The following is a 22,152-nucleotide window of genomic DNA, read 5'->3' on the forward strand; positions in this document are numbered from 1 at the left end:
CGAAACAAATCTGACTCAGAGGGCACAACAGTGGGTAGGGACTGAGAGGCAGCAATCCTGCAGCGTGGCTAGGCTCCTCCCAGGTGCCCTGAAGGTGAAGATATTGGAGTTGAGAAATCCATCAGGCTGCACCTCCTAAGTCTAGTGGTTGGCAGCAGACAGGGTCAGAGAAGCTTCCCTGGGCACTGTGAATAAGGGCAGAGAGCGGCCAAGCATGGAGGCTCTCCCTTCAGCCATCACTTCTCTGGGCTTTATGGAAACCCTCTGCTGCAGGAGTATGGAAGGGATCTGTTCTGGTTTCCAATTGTCAGGACAGCATTCCATCTCTGCTGGGGTTGACTAACTTCTGTGGGAATTTGGGGGAGGGAGGGAAGGATCCAAAGACATTTACTCTGATCCTCACTCTACTGCACCCCCTAACAGTCTCCATTTTTCTACCACTGGGCAATGGCAGAGAAAGTTTACTTCCCAAAGGTTTCTATGTTTCTGAATCCTCCTCCCAAATTTCTTTCTCACTTGTTCTTGACAAAAATGAGGGAGGTTCAGGACAGTGATGTTCAGAAGCCAGATCCTGCTGTACTCAGTTATCTGCCTCCCAAACCTCCCCCTCCAGGGTGCCCAGATAGCACAAAACCCATCACGTCTCTGAAAATGGTGACGAGAGAGTAAGGGGGCAGGGCAGAAATGTCCAGAGCATTCCTGACACCTTGGTCATCTCTCCGTGTATGTTTTAGAGTAAGCAATAGTCAGGTTCTTGTATGCAAAGGATGAGAGCCTCTGGAAGGTGAGAAGGGGCCTGGAAATTGCATATTCCTCCCCTCTTGAAAGGACAGGAAAAATCAGACCATGTCTGCATCCCTCAGATCCTCAGCTGCCTTTGCACAACAGCTAAATCTCTGAAAGAAGATAGCCATGGGCCAAATTTTCAAGATTGATACTGTGTCTGCCATCAGATTCCAGAGAGTCTACTTAACACTCAGTGATTGTTTGGGCACAATAAACACATGTATTGTTAGTAGAACATGACAGAACTACCTATTTATGAAAATTAAGAAAAATATTTTGTGTGTACCTAACTGAATCCATTTTCTATATAGTGAAAATTAATGCAATGAACTTAATTTTGGAATCTTGTTGGGGGGGTTCTATCTTAAACACATTCTTTGCCCCAAATGAAAATAGGTTTATTTAATTTTTTTGCTTATAAGAATAATCCATGCTGAGGGGCAGTAAATTAAATAAAACTGGAAAAAATATTTAGGAGCAAATAAAATCCCCATTTCAGCTATCTGCTTCCCTGCCTGCCAATCCACCATGCACCTATTGTATGAAGGTCTGGAGGAGAGAAGAAATGAACATCAGTGGCTGAGTGGAGAAGTAGATTGAGGGGGTAGATGCTTTGAGATCAAAGAAGAGAAAGAAAAAATTCCTCAAAGATGTACCAATGGCCAGTTGCCCTAGGAGATGTAGCCCTTCCTTGATAAGATAGAACAAACACATACCACAGAGAGAAGGGGCCACATTTGACCTGTGGGATTAGGAAAGACCAAAAAAAAAAAAAAAAAAAAAGCCGTGAAAGAAGGGGACTTCAGCGCTGCGAGGCGGGAGCGGGCTAGTCAAGGGAAGAAGTGGGCTGGCTCCTGACGCACTTTCTGCTGGTGGGAGGGAAACCAGGGACCCGAGCCCACTGGTGACGTTTCTTTCACGTGATCAGAAGCCGACGTGTGCAGAAGTCCCTCTCCTCCAGGTACCAGCTCCCCATTTCCGTGGAGAAAGATTTCAGACTGAGGGACAGAGCGGCAACTGCCCTAGAGCCCTGCAGGTAGGTACAAGCTGGAGGAGAAGGGGGGGGGGTGTGCGCTGGGATAGGGGTGGTAACTGGCAGAGGCTACAGAGAATCTGGTGTGCTTTCCAGATGCCACCCCCTCTCACCCCCATTCATTTTGGCGCAGGAAATTGTATGAGTGTTGGGGGAGAGATCTGGGTACCATCTCTTATTTCCCTGGGTAAGTGTGGGCTTATGGCAGAAAGAAATGGGAGGAGAAGGAGGCATCTCTTTGGAATGACCACAAATCCACAGGCACCTGCGGACCCCTGGGGTGGGGGGTGGCAGAGGGCAAAGACCAGAGCGGGTCCCGGACTGGATTCTCTCTACCCCTTCCTTCCCCGATGGCCATATGTTTGGTGCAAGAAACGGAGGGCTTGGCGGGAGGAGATGGAGAGGGACCAGGGGTTGAGAATGGGTACCCGTTGGGATCTCCTAGGAGGTAGGCTATCTCACTGACGGAGAGGGCCGGGAGAGGGGGACGGCGATAGCGAGGAAATGGCCTGATCTCTGCAGGGCAGCGGGAGAGGGCACAGCCTGTGAACCCGAGGTGGGGAGGGCCTGCGCTCTCTGCATCTTTTCCTCACCTTCCGTCCATTTTGGAGCCGGAAATGGTGGGCTGCAAGTAGGGGGGGAGGGGGAGGTGCTGCAAGGGAGGGGGACAGAGGTTCGTTCTGGAGACCAGCTCCCTTTTGCGGAGGAGTGGCTTCTGAACTAGGGAGGACTGAGCGAAGATACCATGAGCCAAAATGTTTACTGAATTTGGAAATAATTTGTTTCTTGCATTGTCGGAAAACGTGGTATTTCTGTGTATGTGGAGAGGCAAGGGGTGTCAGGAATGCTCTGGACATTTCTGCCCTGCCCCCTTACTCTCCCGTCACCATTTTCAGAGACCATGATGGGTTTTGTGCTATCTGGGCACCCTGGAGGGGGAGGTTTGGGAGGCAGATAACTGAGTACAGCAGGATCTGGCTTCTGAACATCACTGTCCTGAACCTCCCTCATTTTTGTCAAGAACAAGTGAGAAAGAAATTTGGGAGGAGGATTCAGAAACATAGAAACCTTTGGGAAGTAAACTTTCTCTGCCACTGCCCAGTGGTAGAAAAATGGAGACTGTTAGGGGGTGCAGTAGAGTGAGGATCAGAGAAGCAAAGGGAAGGGCAAGGGGGTGGCGGGATTTAGGAAAGTTTGGACAACTATAGTGTGACAAGAATCAGCGTCCCAGTTGCCAGTCGCTCACTTCTCGACCTTTCCTTCACCCTGTCTCCTGTCTCTCCACAGGTCTTCAGGTCTGTGGTTGTAGGCACCAACCCAGACAAGAGAGGAAAAGACCTGCAGGACCAGTGCAGGTCAGTGGGAGAAAGTAACTGTCCTGGAACCACTGGGAGTAAGAATGACTTAAGCTTGAGCAGAAGTTGAGGAGGCCACTACCTGCCAACCCTCCTCCAGGCCACCCTACTGCAGTCTCAGAATACGTGGCCTCAGTCAGGACTCTCAGGGAAGAAACACGGTGCTTTATGACTGTTGAGGACCGAGGGGAGAACAAGGAAGTGAGAGACAGGAAGCGTGGCCTCTGTGAAGCCCCTTGAAGGTATTAGAGTAGCCCTGAAATCTGAGAAGAGGCCATTATTCTATTGTGTCTGAGGTTCTAGAAGTCTTAAAACTGCAGACAAGGGAAAAAAGCAACTGGCCAGGATTCCTACAGGTCAGTGTAAGTCGGGACTACGCAGTTAAAATTGTCACGGGCATAGCTAACGCCAGAGCAAAGTTTAAGGACAAAGCTGCTCTTACACACTTCTCTGCACACCCCACTTAAATAGAGAAAGAAGCACCTGTGGGAGTTTGTGTAAGGGTGTTATCATGTAAACATGTGTGAAGTGGGAAGGAAAGGAAAAAATGTCTGGGTGGGAGTGCACCTGTAATTCGGGATGGGGTGAGGAAAATCCTAAATCATAAAAGGCAATTATTTTCAAGCTTTGTTTCCCCCAATCTGAGTCCTCCTTTTTATTTCCTAGGACAGGCAAAGGAGGGAGCATCTCAACATGGAAAAGATCTACAAAGAAAACGAACGAAAGCCAGAAAATGAAGGGAACCTGGAAAATGAAGGAAGGCCAGAAGATGAAGTCGATACAGAAGATGAAGGAAAATCAGATGAGGAAGAAAAGCTGGAAGTGGAGGAGAAGCCAGGGCATGAGGGAAAGCTCCAGAATAAGGGGCAGCCAGATGATGAAGGACAACCAGAAGATGAGGGAAAGCAAGAAAAGCAGGGCAAGTCCAAAGATGAGGGAAAACCACACAGTGAGGGCAAGCCAGAATCCCTGGCAAAGCCGGAGGGTGAGCCACGGGCTGCCGAAAAGCGCCCAGCTGAAGATTACGTGCCGAGGAAAGCAAAAAGAAAAACAGACAGGGGAACGGACGATTCCCCCAAGGACTATCAGGAGAACTTACAGGAAAGGCACTTGGGCAGTGAGGAGATGATGAGAGAATGTGGAGATATGTCAAGGGCTCAGGAAGAGCTAAGGAAAAAACAGAAAATGGGTGGTTTTCACTGGATGCAAAGAGATGTACCGGATCCGTTTGCCCCAAGGGGGCAGCGGGGTGTCAGAGGAATGAGGGGCGGAGGTAGGGGCCAGAAGGACTTAGAAGATGTTCCATATCTTTAATGCCTTTGGCCTTTAATCGTGATCTCTCTGATGACAATATTGCCAACCTTGCTTTCCCTGGCAGGCATTTGCCAGGCTATGTGCTTTAACCTTATGCTGATACGTTGCTTTAGGTGTCACTCTCTCGGTTACCAGCAGCCTTTTGACCCACCTGCAGCACTCTGTCTTTCAGTAGGGGACTTCCGCCCATGTGCATGGAAGAGAGATGTTCATGGTACATTGTAAAATATTAATAAAAAAAGTTTTCAGAACTACATATATGCATCAGCCCATTTTTGAAAAAAAAATAGTTACATAATACATCCATGAGTAGGGGAAACTATGAAATTGAGTAGATCAAAAGAGAAATGGTGGTTTTCCCTGTGTAGTGGCAATGGAAGAGATTATCTTCTTTCATCTGCTTTTTTTCCTTAAAAAAACATAGATTACTTTTGTCATAAAGTAAACAATAAAAGATTTTCAAAATGGGAAAATACATACCAAGCAATCAAAATAACAGTTCAGTAAGTTTACGAAGGCAGTGGAGACACTTAAAATTCCTGTTGTCTGGATGTGAAACGATGTGTAAAACTCGCATCACCTCTGGGGCTCGAAGCTGGAGGAATCAGCCCGGCAGTGATTACAGATCCACTGCTGTAACAAACAGTCTTACCATCTGTGAAATGGGGATAAAACTTCTCTTCCAGGGCTATGGAGAAGATCAGATGAGGTAATGAGTGTGAGCTGTGTTGGGCTGGCTCCTACCCTCTGCCCTGTACTAGCAGAGCCAGAACTCTGTCAGATGTTTGGGGGAGGGCTGAAGGAAATCTCACTGGTGTCCAGGAATAAGTCTTGGAAGCTAAGAGGTGGGTGCCACTTTACCTTGGGTAATACTATGTCTGATGTGCACTGTGCATCTTCTCATGGGTCCTACACCCTTCCCAAAGGGCCCCAGTGCTGGTAGTAGGCTGGAATCCTCAAGGTAACAAAACCCCTTTGATTTCCCTGGAGTCTCTGCTGAGTTGAATCCCCTCTATGTTCCCTGCCGAAGTGTGGAGAAGATGCCTCTTCTCATGTTGTACTGTAGTGTTATTAATCCTGCCAGGAAATGTGGGAAAATGCTTTTGAAAGTTTTAAGTAATATATTTTTCAGACATAATTACCCCATTAGACTTGCTGTTTTCAAAGCAAGGAATTTATCTTACTGATTTTGGTACCCACAACATAGAATACAATATATAAATTATCAAGTCAGAAGGCCTCAACTCTTGGTCCAGTTCTGTCCCTGATTGAATATGTAGCCCTGAGCACATAAAATCATTCTTCAGCAACTGAGGCTTGCCACTCCAAAAGGAACACAACAGGAGACGGGTTATATGAAAATTCATTGCTCATGATTTTAACATTGGATATGGTAGCGTTTCTCAAAGTTTGCTAGCTTCCAGAAGACCACCTGCATTAAAATCACGTAGCTACCTTGTCAACAATTCGGAACCCTGGTTCCCATCTCAGACCCAGTATATCAGAATCTTTTTTGACTTATCCTCAAAATGCCTGTGTGTGTGTCCTTTGTTTTTAGCAAATTTTTGTTTTTATCAAATGGATGCCTGTAACAAATTTTAAAATCCAATAGTGCAAAATAATTTATTATTAAAAACTTCAGTCTGCCTTGCCATTTCACATTCTCATCCTCCAGAGGCAACTACCATAAACATTTTTGGCTTTTTCTAGTATTTACTTCCATATTTCTGAATAATATGTTTATGCTGCTATTTCTTTTTTTAAACAGCTTGATTGAAATATAACTCACATACCACAAAATTCACCCTTTTAAAGTGTACGATTTAGTAGTTTTTAGTATAACAGAGCTCTGAAACCATCATCATTATCTAGTTCCAGGATATTTCCATCACCCTGAAAAGAAACCTCATACTTATTAGCATATAATGGTGTTCCCATTCTCTCCCCCCACCGCACCTAACAAGCACTTAAGCACTGACCTACTTTGTCTCTACAGATTTGTGTATTCTAGATATTTTATATATATATATATATATATATATATATATATATATATATATATATGGAACCATACAATTCACAGCCTTTCATGTAGCATAAAGTCTTCAAGGTTCATCTACATTGTAGTGTATATCAGTACTAAAAATTCTTGTACGTGTTTTTTTTGCCTTTTAAAATAAACTTTATGGAGAAGACAAAATATAATATTTACAAGCACAGAAATGATAGCTCTGCTTTAGTTTATTATGTAGATAACCGTAGTGCATGCTGATAATTATGTCCAAATATTGCTCAATTTTTTTAAAAAATTTATTTATTTATTTATTTATTTATTTATTTATTTATTTATTTGTCAGAAAGAGAATGAGAGAGAGAGTTCGAGCACAAGTGGGGGGAGTGGCAGGCAGAGGGAGCAGCAGGCTCCCCACTGAGCAAGGAGCCCGATGTTGGACTCGATCCCAGGACCCTGGGATCATGACCTGAGCCGAAGGTAGATGCTTAACTGACTTAGCCACCCAGAGGTGCCTCCAAAGTTGCTTTAACTTCATTTGTATGCTTTGATTCCCTCTATGAAAAGGCACTCTAAATTTAACATACTTGACTTTTGTCTGTTTTAAAGTAAACACAGATGTGTAGTATTTGACATGCTAGTTATTCATTTCTGCTGGAAGAAGAAAAATATTTTTTTCAATTTTTTGTTTTTAAAATTAAAATTTTTTCCAGTTTTATTGAAATATAATTTACATATATTACTATATAAGTTAAGGGGTACAGAGTATGGATTGATATACATATCATATATATTGTACATATATTATAAAACACATATATTGTAAAATAATTACCACAATGAATTTAGTTAATACCCATTATCTCACATAGATACGATAAAAAGAAAAAGAAAAAGTTTCTCCTTGTGATGAGAACTATCAGGATTTACTCTCAACAACTTTCATACATAATGTACAGCAGTGTTAACTTTTTGCATTTAAATACGTGTTTTATTTCCTTGGGTATATACCTAGGGGTGGAATTGCTATGTCATGTGTTAACTCTATGTTTAACTTTTTGAAGAACTGCCAAACTGTTTTCCAAAGCAACTGTGGCATTTTAACAATCCCATCCGCAGTGTACAAGTGTTCCAACTTCTCGACATCCTTTCTAACACTTGTCATTGCCTGTATTTTTTATTCTAGCCATCTTAGTATAAAGCGGAATCCCATTGTGGTTTTGATTTGCATTTTCCTAATGGCTAATGATGTTGAGCATCTTTTCTTTTCTTTCTTTTTTTTTAAGATTTTATTTATTTATTTTACAGAGAGAGGGAGAGAGCACAAGCTGGGGGGAAAGGCAGGCAGAGGGAGAGGGAGAAGCAGGCTCCCCACTGAGCAGGGAGCCTGATGTGGGACTCGATCTCAGGACCCTGGGATCATGACCTGAGCTGAAGGCAGATGCTTAACCGACTGAGGCACCCAGGTTGAGCATCTTTTCATGTGTTTATTGATTGTTTGTATATCTTCTTTGGAGAAATGTCTATTCAAATCCTTGACTCATTTTAAAATTGGGTTGGTTGTCTTTTTATTGTCAAGTTGTAAGGGTTCTTTGTTTACTCTGGACACAAATCTCTTATCAGATGTATGACTTGTAACTGCTATTTCCTGACGTGTTAACTTTTGTCATTATCCACTGGCTCTCTGATAGGATAATCGAGTAGTTCTCTCTTACCATCACAATCCCCACATCTATTGCCTGTCGCCCAGTATAGCTTTATCGTATCTATCGTGTATTGTAACAAGCATTCCAGTGATTCTGTTGTTTAACTCTGAGGACCATTTGTGCATTTGTCAGGTTAGGCTAAGCTTATGTTAAGCTTATGCTAGGATAGCTACCAACCCCAAAATATCAGTGGCTTAACACAACAAAGGTTTATTTCTCAAACTTCATGAGAACTGGGGATGATGAGGTTCTGCTCTCCCTAGTTTCCCAGAGATCCAGACTGAACATGATAGCACTGCAACAGAGGAAAAGAGTACGTGGAGATCTCACACTCATTTTTCCACACTGTGGTCTAGAAGTGATATAGATCACTATTGTTCACAGTCCATTTTTTTCGTATTTCTAGCTCTTTAATTCTGACAAGCAATTCTGAGAGAAGTGTTATTATGCCTTCTATATAGGTGACTGAACTGAGTCTCAAAGAGCGTTAAGTGATTTATGCAAGGCCACACACCGATAAGGGGAAGGGCCTATATTGGAACCTAGGTTTATCTGGCTCTAAGGCAATGATCCTTAACTAGCTTGCTTTCCTAAACAGAAGGATTTGAATTTTATCTTCATCCTATTAACCAACCAATCCTTTAAGATGTCAGAATAGGGACGCCTGGATGGCTCAGTTGGTTAAGCATCTGCCTTCGGGTCAGGTCATGATCCCAGTGTCCTGGGATTGAGTCCCGCATCAGCTCCTGGCTCAGCGGGGAGCCTGCTTCTCCCTCCACTTGCTGCTCCCCCCCTGCTTGTGCTCCCCAACAAATAAATAAATAAAATCTTCTAAAAATATAAGATGTCAGAATAGTGGTAATATTTCTTCAGATGACAGACCTAAAGAGCAACGCTTGGAATGGCATTACTTCCTCCATTATTACTGCCTTTAAAAGGCATTTAATGCCAATTCACAGCTTGACTGCCTTGGTCCCCAAGTCATGGGCTATGCCTATAGTACATGTAGGTATTCTCCTTGAGTTGGAGGATGACATGCCTTTTTAAGCCCCCTTTGCCTGGGGTCTCCTATACTTTTGGGCCTAGGATGACTCAAACATCAGAAGTCCTGTACCAGGCAGGTACAGAACTAACGTCACCACAAAACCATCAAAAGAGGCCCAGGCGCAATCAAGGCCCTTCTGGGAGTCTGCTCAAGGGTGCCTGGGTGATTGTCCTAACTGCATCCGCACCCTTATTGCTCTGGGGGCTATTTCACTGGACTCTGAGAGAAAGGTTCAACCTTTCTACTTCAAACTCAAATTATCTGGTCAAATCCAGTTGTAGCAGGCTCAGAAAGGGAGCGATGCTTTTAAGTTCTGTGGTATGGAGTTTAATTTCCACCCCTACAAAATTTTCCTTCAAACTCCAAAGGGAAAGAGGGCAGGGGGAAAAAACAAAGCTTTATGACTGAAAATGAAGAGTTCCTGTCACTGGAGACTACTGAGCCTATCGCCTGTTCACAATGAGTCAACAATGACCCATGTTGCTAAGGACAGTCATATAATAAAAGATAGCTACTTTGTTTCTCCCTCACTATCTTCCTAAACTCAGTAAATGCTTTTGGAGTAAGGAAATGAATGTTCCTGAGAATAGGCCCCAACTCCCTGTCCACTGCAAGCCACTAGAGCAAACAAGTTTATGCTGCTTATGGGAACCAAAAGGAACTTTAAATCAAATGTTATTTAATTTGTAAATGAACAAGACAATTTTTGGTTTCAGCTCCAAATGAAGAGCTGAAAAGAATGGCACTCACACTACAACAGGAAAGAAAGTTGGATAAACTGCAAAATAGCAATTTTTCTTAAAACCATCAGAGAACTGAGTTCACAGGGCAAACAATGATCCCAAAATCTAGAGAGAGACTCGTGGAGGGTGAAATAGGACATGAGCATCTGCTTCTCTGGGATAGACACTACCAAACAACATGTAGACCAGTAAGAAAATTTAGCTAGAAATTGCTAATGAATTTCTAAAGACTGAGTGAGGGTTAGCATAAGTGTGTGAAGTCCCTGAGGGCTTTGGACATAAAGGGCTTACACTCAGGTTTTACTCCGGGAACTTCACTAGGTGTTCCCAGGTAAGATCTGGGAGAATCTGAGAAAGCCTGCTCCGTAGTGCCAGCTAAGAGACAGAGACAGCTGTCACTCAGGATGAAACTCCAACCAGATCAAACTCTCCTACCAAACAAAAAGACTTAATCTGCAGGAAGGACAACAAAACCCATATCCTGAAGACACTGGTGGAAACCCACTGCAGCTGGGGAAAGGAAACCAAAAAACAAAAAGCTCTATGAAGGCATGTGTGCTAGGCTCGGCATTGTTTCTGAAGGAGAACCATGAACACTTGTGAAGGTTACATCACTAAAACTCAGGTTCATAGTGCTTGCCTAAGATGAAGACCTGATCAGAACATCAGAGTATGCCTGTCCCTCTCCTCAACACCACACTGACAAACATTGAGTAAAAATAACGGTGGAGGACAGCGAGAAACACATTCTTTCTGAGAAAAGCAAAGAAAACTGCAAGGCCAACTGGAAAGACTCAAAGCCAATGGGAAGAAAACATCAAACTCGGCCAAGCTTCTAACTAGATTAAAGAAAACCTCCATACTAAAAACTTAGCAGGAAAGACAGGTTTATCTTCAGTCATAAATTCTATTTACCCCAGTAATTACTGTCTTATACAAATCCAGTTTTCAGGTAAAAATTATAAGAAATATAGAAAGACAAGAAAATAAAACATTCTGAAGAGACAAAACAATAACCAGAACCAGAATCAGATATGATAAAGGTCTTGAAACTATCAGACGGGGAATTTAAAATAACTGTGGTTGGTGTTCCACTTCTGGCATGGTGATGTGAGGAGCTCTGAGAATCCACTCCCCAGTGAAATTGCTGAAAGTTATTTTTTAAAGATTTTATTTATTTATTTGACACACACAGACAGAGGGAGAGAGCAAGCAGAACCAGGGAGAGTGGCAGGCAAGGGAGAAACAGGATCCCCGCTGAGCAGGGAGCCCGACGCAGGGCTTGATTCCAGGATCATGACCTGAGCTGAAGGCAGATGCTTAACTGACTGAGAGACCCAGGCATCCCTGAAAGTTATTTTAAAAATATACCCATTTAAATTCTTTGGAAGTGGCCATAAGGGCATACAGCAAATAAGAAAAAAAGCCATATTTCTTTAAGAAAATCTACTAAAACAATAAGAACAATGAGGATCTGTGACATTTTAACCAAGATTTTCTCTTTCCTTCCCACCTCCCAGCTCAGCATGATGGAAACCACATGCCTACAGGGTACAGGTAAGAGCACAGGTCTCCTCACCTCAGTTCACATCCATAAGGGTCACATTATCTTTTCGGGAGAGATGGAATTTCTCATCCTGTCTTGAGTTATCTGTTGCTCAGGCTAAGTTCGGGGTGAGTGTAGATGAAAGGTGGGGGCTCCCTTCTGCCCAGTCCTCATTTATCAGAAAGAAGCTCTCCCTCCAGCACAGTGTGCTAAGAATACTGGAGCCCCAATTGCCCGGGAAAGGCAAGCCAAAAAGACTTGAAGGTACTGGGCATCCCCAGTCAAATGCACAGATCCTAAAGCAGGAGTGTCACTTAGAGAGAACTGTGCCACTGTGTCCATCCCTAGCTCCAGAGCTTTGTAACAGAGATTTTTCCCGGTGGGAGAGGCAGTCTTTGAAACAGAGAGCCCAATCTCTTTCCAAAGGAACTGTCACACAGTATAGAGAAGTTGAAGGCTAAAAGCACTATAAAAACACGAAGATTGTGGTGAAATGCAATTAGGAGGAGGCCAGTAGATTAATTAGAGATATAACTAAATGTCAGGCCAGCTAGTTTACCAGAGAAGTAGGGAAAGAGACAGCTATGTAGAGTTTTATCTCTATCTCTGAAAAGAAGACCAAATGTTATACCACGAATCTATGAAGTAATTTATGTCCCAGTGCATTTTCAAAAACAACAGACAATCAACTAGCTATTAGTGGAGCTTTAACAGTTAAGTGTGTTCAGGGAAAGAGACAGTGAAGAAGACTGACAAAAGCACTTTCATCCCACAGTGACTGTGGGCATACCCAATGCTGTGCTCTCTCAGGAGCAACATGAGGTTTCACATAGCAGGGAAGAAATGGACATGACTAAAATAGCCAGTCACTAAACAAACAAGCAAACAACAATTTTAATAAGCCCCAGAGGAAAAAAAAAACGGTACTCAGAGTTGCTAAAATATATTATCTGAAAAAATTGCAAGACATGAAGAGAACCAGGAAAGTAAGCCCATATATGAGGAACAAAGCAGGCAACAAAGCAAGTCTGTGGGAGTGACCAGATGTTAAATTTAACAAAAACTTCAATATAAATATATTCAAAGAATGAAAAAAAACCCTGTGATTAAAGAAGTAAAGGCAGGTATGATGACAATGTTACATCAAGTAGAAAAAAATCAATAAAGAGATAAATAGTATAAAAAGAAACAAGTGGAGATTCTGAAAAGTACAGATTGAAATAAAAAATTCATGAGAGGAGCTCAACAGTAGATTTGAGCTAGCAGGAGAAAGAATTTGTGAAGCCTAAGATTCTAAAGAAGAGAGAGAAAAAAGAAAAATGAACAGAGTCTCAGAGAAATATGGAACACTCTTAATCATACCAACCATACATGTAATGGGAATACCAAAAGGACAGGGAAAGGAGTAGAAAATAATTCAAAGAAATAACGTTTGAAAACTTCCCAAATTTAATGAAAAACATTCATCTACATATCCAGAAAGCTCAGTGGATTTCAAGTAGGACACATGCAAGAGACTGGCAAACACACACAGCATAGTAAAAATGCTGAAAGCCAAAGACAAGGAGAAAATGTTGAGCACAGCAAGTGAAAAATGACTCCTAACTTATGAAAGAACCTAAATAAGATTAAGAGCTAATTTGACATCAAAACAATAGATGCCGGAAGGAAGGAGGACAACATATTCAAATTGCTCAAAGATACAAACTGTTAACCAGCAATCCTGTATTCATCAAATATATCTTTCAAAAATGAAGGCAAAATAAAGACGTATTCAGATTTAAAAAAAAGAAAGAAAAAAATCTGTTGCTAACATACCCACCTTACCAAAAATACAAAAGAAAGTCCTCTAGTTCTGAAAGTGAATAACCCCAGAGAGTAATTTGAATCCATGAAAAAATAAGCACACATACAGGTAATTATGTAATTATAAAAGACAGTACAAATGCATATTTTTCCCTTTCCTTCTCTTAACTGATTTTGAAAAGCAACTGTTTAAAACAATACATTTGCAATGTGTTGTTTGAGTCTATAACATATAGAACAGAAATGTATCTGCCAATAAAAGCACAAAGGAGGTGGGCGGGGGTAAAGCTGTATTGGGCTAAGGATATGAATCCATAAGGTAACTAAGATATCCCTGAAGAAATGAAGAGAACCAGACGAGAACCAGATAAATAAGAAGACTAACATAATTCTATGGATATATACTTGCTATCCTTCATTTTGCATCCTCCATAAAAGACACAAAGTTATGTAAAGTAATAATGACAACAATGGATAGGCTTATAACATTTTTTGATGCAATATGTATAACAATATTCCCACAATAAGTGGAAAAAGGGAATAGAACTGTATGGGAATGATGTTTCTATATCTTACTGGAATTTAGTTAATATAAATATGAAATAGATCTTGGTAAGTTAAGATGTAAATGCCAAGTCCTAGGACAATCACGAAAGAAACACCTGAAAAATATATAATGAAAACATCATTAAAGAAATTAAAATCCTTCATTAAAATATATTCAATTAATGTAAGGAAAAAGAAAGAAAGGAGGAATAGAGGAACAAAAAATACATGAGACATATGACAGACAAAAAGCGAATTGGCAGAAATAATTCCAATTATATCAATAATAACATTGTGAATGAATTGAACAACTTAATGAAAGGCAGAGATTGTCAGATGGAATTTTAAAAAGATCCAACTCTATGCTGTTTACAGGAGACACACTTTAGATTCATAAATAGATTGAAAGCAAAAGGATGAAAAAATATATATCATGAAAACCTGAGTCACTGTATGATAGATGCATGCCCTACCCTCACTGAAAGGGAGGGGGGAAGAGCTTACCAAGTTGCTTTAGAAAACAGTGTTTTGGCTGTATGTTATAAAGCTCAGGACAAAAAGAGCTGTACATAAATTCTGTGCTCTGGTTGGGAAATTTGTTTCTTACAGGGATACATGATAACAATTCTGAAATTACTTTATATACTAAGGTTAAATAAATAAGTAAATAAATCATATATAAGGAGAACCAGGTTTCTCACAGTCAGAGATAGAAGTTAAAAAAAGTGGAGGGTTGCCTGAGTGGCTCAGTCATTTAAGTGTCTGACTCTTGATTTCGGCTCAGGTGATGATCTCAGGGTCATGAGATTGAACCCCGCACGGGGCTCCCCATTCAGCGGAGTGTCTGCTTGAGATTCCCTCTCTTCCTCTCCCTCTGTCCCTCCCTGACTCACCTGCCCCCTCACACACGCTCTCTCTCCCTCTCTGAAATAAGTATGTAGGATCTTAAAAAAAAAATAAGTGGTGAGATTGGAGAGCCTGGCTGGCTCAGTCAGAAGAGCATGTGACTCTTGATCTTGGGGTTGTGAGTTTGTGTCCCACTAGGTATAGAGAGTACTTAACTAAAAGTACTAAATGGAGAGAAAGCTAAATGGATACTTGTCATAATGGATGAGTCACATGTATAAGTATGAACTTATGTGGGGGGAAGGAAGAGGGAGGGAGGGAGAGACAAGGAGAGAGATACAGACACAATAAATAAATGTAGGTATGTCTTTAGACAAACCATATTTAGCATACATACATCTCCTTGTTCTATCAGCTGAGAAGTCCTAGAAACAATGACACTCCAGTAGCAACACAAATATCTTGCATTCAGATCTTAATTACTAAATATGATTATCCAATAAAATAACCAAGACTGCTTGGAGAAATAGCTGATTATTGGGTTGAAAAAACGGAAAATACAGGGGCGCCTGGGTGGCTCGGTCATTAAGCGTCTGCCTTCGGCTCAGGGCATGATCCCAGAGCCCTGGATCGAGCCCCGTATCGGGCTCCTTTGCTGGGAGCCTGCTTCTTCCTCTCCCACTCCCCCTGCTTGTGTTCCCTCTCTCGCTGGCTGTCTCTCTGTGTTAAATAAATAAAATAAAATCTTAAAAAAAAAAAAGAAAGGAAAAGGAAAATACAAGATGAATCTGGAACATCTTGTAGTACCAGAAAGCATGGAAGCAGAAAAAGGATGAGGGTGTGCCAACCTGGAAGACCCCCTAGTGGCAAAGGCTGGAATAATCTGGGCAAAAAATCAAATAATGATCCTATTGAATTATAACCCCAAAGATTTAAAAATTCATTAAGGGGGCCTAGGTGACTCAGTTGGTTAAGCGTAGGGCTCTTGATTTGGGCTCAGGTCATGATCTCAGGGTTGTGAGAGGGAGCCTCATGTCGGAGGCCACACCCAGTATGGATTAAGATTCTCTCTTTCCTGGACACCTGGGTGGCTCAGTCTGTTAAGCACCTACCTTCGGCATGATCCAGGGGTCCTGGGATCGAGTCCTGCATCGAGCTCCTTGCTCAGTGGGAGCCTGCTTCTCCCTCTGCCTGCCCCTCCCCCTGCTTGTGCTCTCTCTCTGAAAAATAAGTAAATAAAATCTTTTAAAAAAAGATTCTCTTTCCCTCTCCCTCTGCCCCTCACCCCCCCTTAAAAATGTTTTTAATTAAAAAATTCATGAGTCATACTGATAGAAACAAGTAGTTGTATCAATAAATAAATGGGACAGGGGAGGACAAATAAATTTTCCTTACAGAATAATTTGGAAGTATTAAATACAGAAGGAAATGAGTAATATAAAAATTTACTATCAGAACATCACTGTAATAATCACTGCAGGCAAAATCCACAGAATATTTGCATAGTTTCAAATTATATCTGGCCCCAAATATTTATTAGTTACTATGGTTGTTTTCAAACATGTATCCACAAATTCTTTGATACTCCTCCCTCCAAGAGGTAGAACTTAATTCCCCTCTTTAATGTGAGCTAAACTTAGTAACTTGCTTCTAACAAATAGAGAACAGAAGGGAAAAACAATAACTTTACAAGTGGAGAAATGCAGCAGACATCATCTTCACCAAGTGATCAAAATTAACTTCACCAGCGATCAGTCATGTTGATATCATGTAACCCTGATATTGTGATGAAAAGGGCATTTCACCTCTGTGATATTCTTCCCCAAACCACTAACTCCAGTCTAATTATGAGAAAAAATATCAGACAAACCCAACTTGAGGAACATTCTACAAAATACCTCACTCTTCAAAAGTGTCAAGTTCATGAAAAATAAGGGAACACTGAGAAACTGTCACAGAGTACAAAAGACTAAAAAAACATGTTAACTAAGTGCAACTTTGTATCCTGGTTGAATCCTGGAACAGAAAAAGGACATTGGTAGGAAACTTGGAGAAATCTGAATAAAGTCTGTAATTTAGTTAACAGTATTGCACAAAAGTTAATTTCTTTGTTTTTATAAACGTAGCATGATTATTAGGCAAAGCTGGGTGTAGGGTATATGGAAATGCTTTGTATTATCTTTAAAACTCTTCTTTAGAACTCAAATGATTTCAAAACACAAAGTTTAAAAAATACACCAGGCTGAGTTTCAAGAACCCATAATAAAACTCTTTTAACGAATGAAAGTGACTGAATAGTTGAGGAAACAAACTGAAATGTCATTACACGAATTCATTATTCAGTGAGAAAGGGAGAATTTGACAGACTGGTTGACAGCAATTACTGGAAAAAAATAAAATCATTCCATGTTATGCCAGAAAACTGAAACTACTTAATAAACTAGGGGTGTGTGTGTGTGTGTATTTTTATTATGTGTATTGCATGAAACAATATTCTTTAAATACTCACCTGCCACTTCCTTCACTCAAAAAATATAATTTTAATATAATTCAATGTCACTCCTATATGATTGTTTCATTCCTTTTTTTATCTGCACAATTGCCATGGTATGGATAATTTAGTTAATCATTCCCATATCGATGCAAATTTAAATTGTTTCCACCAACTTAATATTTCAACATTGGAATGGTTACAAAGTTGAACCAGATAAAGTTTTTGTGCTGATGGCATTTTCAGATAAGTGAGGGATACAAAGTAGAAAGCCAACAAAACAGGGTGAAAGTGTTAGGCTGGGAAAGTACAGGGTCTAAAGGATAATGTAGGACAGGCAAGCAAGGCAGAATCAAGAGGCCAGCACAGACTTTTTCATTATAAATTTAATTTTTAAAAGCACCTCAGCATACAGCAAGGGCACTCTCTCCCCAACTCAGCTTGTGACACAGAAAAAAGTTGCCTGGCCCGAGCTTTAGTACAGCCGAAGTGTGCCTCCCCTGAACCCAGCAAGAGGTTCTATCTAGATGCAGATCTCAAGGCTTAATTACACAAAGCAATCTAGAGAATCTAGCTGGGTGGATTTTAAGCATACTGTCACATATTAAAAGTCTAAGCAGTCCAGCTCAGGGATTCTTATTATGGCAGCCAACATGGATACCATGGGGACATCTGAAATGGCTGTGGTTATGACACAGCATTTTAGGTTCACAGCAATTTGTAATAGCATTATGCCTCGATAACTCAAACCCTTTGCCACAATAATCCGCAATGTGTGTAGCATTTAGCTGTGAGTTCAGGAAGTGGGCAAATCATCTGGAAGAGATGAAAAGTATCATAGTAGTTGTGCTTCGAGTTAGGTTCATTTGCTTGGACGTGGCCAATTGCTATTCTGAATGGTTTGTGACACTTTTGAAACTTATCCATGCCAAATTTCCAAATATCAGGGAACATAGTAGGGAGGGATGGTGGAAGAGTTTACTTTCTGAAACAGAGACAGTCTAATTGGAAATCAGGTTTTCGTGCTCCACTTACCAGAACGGGAGCACACTACCCTCCACAGAACAAAGACCTACTGTGTTGTGTTTACTTGTGCTCTAAAAGGGTAAATCATCTTAGGTGGTGGCCACCTTGAGTCCACACTATGCAGCCAAACCTTTGGATCCGGAGCAGATTTTGCCACGCTGGCAACAATGTTTCCAACACATATAGAGTATGCTCGAGAAGTGAGGGAGAGGAATAGCTGTCTCAAGCTCTGCTGTTGGATAAGCTTTGAAACAGCAGTGAAGAAATATGCGGGAGGAGTTGCTGAATAGAGAGCCTCAGAACAAAACGCCATGGAAGTGACTTCTAAAGGGAACATAGAAAACAATATTCTGGATACCACAGTCTTGTACAAGAGCTCCTGGCTGGTAAAACGCTTCCTCCTGTCTTCGCCCCTCATACCACCTGAAGGACGTTGGGCTTTGTTGCTATCCCTAGTGCCCTTTTGGTGCATGAAAACAGGACAGTGATTGGGTCAGAAGCTCGGGGTGTCTACTTTCTAGAATTCATGTCTTTATTGTTAAAATTAATATATGCACCTTTTTCATTTTGTTTTAAAAATAGTTTTTACTTTAATATAACGCTATTGTCTTCAAAAATTGACTTATATTTAAAAGCTACTGTGATGAACTTAATTTCAAAGGTAGCTAAGTGTTATATTGATGCACTGAAATTGCTCAGGGACAACAATAAAGGTAGAGACCTGTATGATCTGGCTGTCAGGTGTGTACCAGTGAGGTGACTGATGTCTGTCTTGTGAGTATTTAGGAAAACAGAGTCAATATTCTCTATTGATAGTGCCATAAAAATGGTGTTAAAGTTGCTCCGACTACACGGAGGCAGAATAAGCAGAGGAGGGGACAATGACACTTCTGCTCTAATTTTTGTGCATACAGAAAGAAGGTACACCTGTGAGTCATTCTGCAAACAGCTCCTTCTGAAACTCTGAGATTTCTGGGAGACGCACCATTACAAATTACAAGAGCCGCTCAAGCAGCATGTGAGCTGGAGCCTGTCTCCCCACACCCCATTTTCAACCCACCTCTGACCATCTGCCTTGTTAGATATGTCCTTCCCCTAAACTCACAGGAAAGGGCAAAGGTACAAGACAACCTTTCCTAAGGGCAATATGAGGGGTGCAGACCGTTGTGCAGCATGGATAGGGAAGGGAGAGATCACTTCTGGTGGGGGTGGCTTTAGAGGCTGGGTGATGAAGTCTGGGCTCCTAAGAATGAGCGGGACCAGGATCTAGGAGGAGGTGGAGAGCAATCACAAGGAAAAAAATGGCCTGTGAGGACAAAGATAGAAGAAGGAATACTTAGGGCCCAGTGAGTAAGAGTTCCTTTTGAGGGGTGCCTGGGTGGCTCAGCCGTTAAGCATCTGCCTTTGGCTCAGGTCATGATCCCAGTGTCCTGGGATCGAGTCCCGCATCGGGCTCCCTGCTGAGCAGGGAGCCTGCTTCTCCCTCTCCCTCTCCCCTTGTTGTGTTCCCTCTCTTGCTGTCCTCTCTGTCAAATAAATAAATAAAATCTTTAAAAAAAAAAAGAGTTCCTTTTGGTGCGGTAGAGAAGTGTATGACAAGGCTGGGAACATGTGTCCTCAGGTTCAATTCAGATCAATACTGAATGTCAGGATGAGTAAAGTAGGATTTACTTCTCTGATGGTGGGGTTACCATCCAAGGCCTTCGAGTAGGAAAATAACAAGTCAAGAATAAGGAAGAGTAAAGTTTAGTTTGATGGTAACGTGCAAGATAAATTGGAGAGGGAGGGGGAGGCACTGAAGGCAGATAGGTCAGAGAAGGAGTTTCCCTGACAGTCAGGCGTGAGGCAATAAGGTCCTAAATCTGTACACAAATGTTTCTAGCAGCTCTTTGCATAATTACGCAAAACTAGGAACAACTTAGATGTCCTGTGGATAAATGGACAAATAAACTGGAACATCCATATAACAGAATACTACTCAGCACAAAGAAAAGAATGGGCTATTGCTATATGAAACAGCTTAAATGACTTCCCAGGGCATTATGCTGAGTGAAAGTAGTCTCTAAATATGATATATGGTAGATTTCTTTTATGTAACATTCTGAAAAAGACAAAATTATAGGAACTGGGAATAGATCAGTGGTTGCCAAAGTTCAGAGAAGGAGGTAAGATATGACTACAAGGGGGTAGCACGAGGGAGTTTTTTTGGGAGGTGACTGAACTGCATCCTGATTGTGGTGTTGATCACACAAATCTATGCATTTGTTAAACTTCACAGAACTGTACACACAGAAAAGGGCCAATTTTGTTGTTTAGTAATTTTTTAAAAATCAGAGTTGTCCCCCATTAAATATAACATCAGAAAAGAATGAATGGAAACATTTGGTGGTAGTTAATGATTACATCCTTACAATTCATTGGCTATATTTACATTAAAAACTCTCTTGAATAATAGAAAATATATCCCTTAACTGTGGGATAAATTCTTCGTGCTTAAATATAAATGATAAAACATTAAGCCAGCAAAAATATTTATTTTTTGAACCCTTCCTTTCCTATGGCAGGCTTGGTTGTTGGCTGCCGCATCCCACCGTGACCATCCTAGACAAAAGATCCCTCACTTTCTCCTTCTCCTGACTCTCCAGCTGGCTGCACTGGCCAGGATGCCATTTCTGGCAACAACACACTTCCAAGTACCAGTGGATTATGGGTTGTTGGGATATCAGTTTCCTCTTTTAACTAATTTTTTTTTTTTACAGCAATGATGTTCTCTCTGCTTCTGGTCATAACAATTACACATGTTGATAGTTCTCTTTTTTAATGGAACAAAGTGAACGATACCAGAATATCTCAAGAGTGCCACGAATGAATGAAAATTCTACCTGCTAATTAGCCTCACACCAAATGGTGAAATACAGGGTACTCTCTCCTTTCTCAGGGCTTTGTGAGTGTACGGAAGCTATTTTCCAACATATTTATTTGAGTGCCAAAATAAAGTTCACTCTGAGGAAAGCAGGCTTTTCTGGGGACTCATCGGATTAACAAGGAATCAGATCCTAGAGGATGTAAGAGGTCTCTCTGAAGCCTATTTGAAACCCAAGTGGAAGCCATCCAGCAGTCATCATTGAAAAGGTCCGACATCTAACAGTTGATAACTTGAGTTCAGCCAGAGAGAGAAAAAGCAATGGATTACTTATATAAAATTGCTAACAAGAGAAAAACGGTCTTCTTTGCACAGATTAATCTGGGAGTCAGTTTTTTTTAAAGGTTCTCTTTTAATAAGATCTAAAAAAAAATTCTAACACATCAATATGTTGTGAGAACTCTCATTTCATTTGTAGCCATTAGGAAACTTTCCCCAGTCTTAAAAATTGATAAAACTATTTTGTCCTCCATATTGTGTCAAATATTGATTATGTAGCACCTTTTTTTAAACATCATTGTAAAACATCATGATCATTTAATATCATGCTTAAAACATTACAAAATTCAAGAGAACTAGTAAAAAAAATTCCACACTCTCACTCCTACATTCTTTTCTATGCGCCTCTACCCCCACCCCTCCCCCCATCTACCACCTTCGCCCATTTTCATGCTTGATGGGACTCCTGGGGAAATGGTGGACTGTAGGTCTTGGGGGAGGAGGGGAGGTGGGCAAATTCGAATCAGAGAGAGAAAGAGATAATTCCCCAAAGAAGGAGAAATGGTCGATTAACCCCTAAAAGCTGATCCTCCCTGGCAATCCAAGAAAGGCGAATAGCAACTGCAGGGAGAAGATACCAGTTCTATTGTCTCTGATTGGCAAATACGAAAAAAGATTGACAGTATCAAGTGGAGGGAATGCAGGGGGCGGGCTGCAGTGTGAAATGGGAGGGGTCACTGAAGACTGGAGCTCATT

The 22,152-nt window shown here is 41.3% G+C and overlaps 1 protein-coding gene across 1 annotated transcript; it reads left to right on the top strand.

Annotated features, from left to right (window-relative positions):
* Window positions 1–1,726: 1,726 nt before the first annotated feature.
* Window positions 1,727–4,567, top strand: TCEAL5 (transcription elongation factor A like 5). Its single transcript, XM_045804240.2, has 3 exons — window positions 1,727–1,822; window positions 3,107–3,174; window positions 3,841–4,567. Exon 3 carries the CDS (start codon window positions 3,868–3,870, stop codon window positions 4,486–4,488), a length of 621 nt encoding a protein of 206 aa, XP_045660196.1. The 5' UTR covers window positions 1,727–1,822; window positions 3,107–3,174; window positions 3,841–3,867; the 3' UTR covers window positions 4,489–4,567.
* Window positions 4,568–22,152: the final 17,585 nt, after the last annotated feature.

The sequence above is a fragment of the Ursus americanus genome, chromosome X (genome assembly GCF_024610735.1).
Source record: "Ursus americanus isolate L20-20 chromosome X, mUrsAme1.1.p, whole genome shotgun sequence".
NCBI lineage: Eukaryota > Metazoa > Chordata > Mammalia > Carnivora > Ursidae > Ursus > Ursus americanus.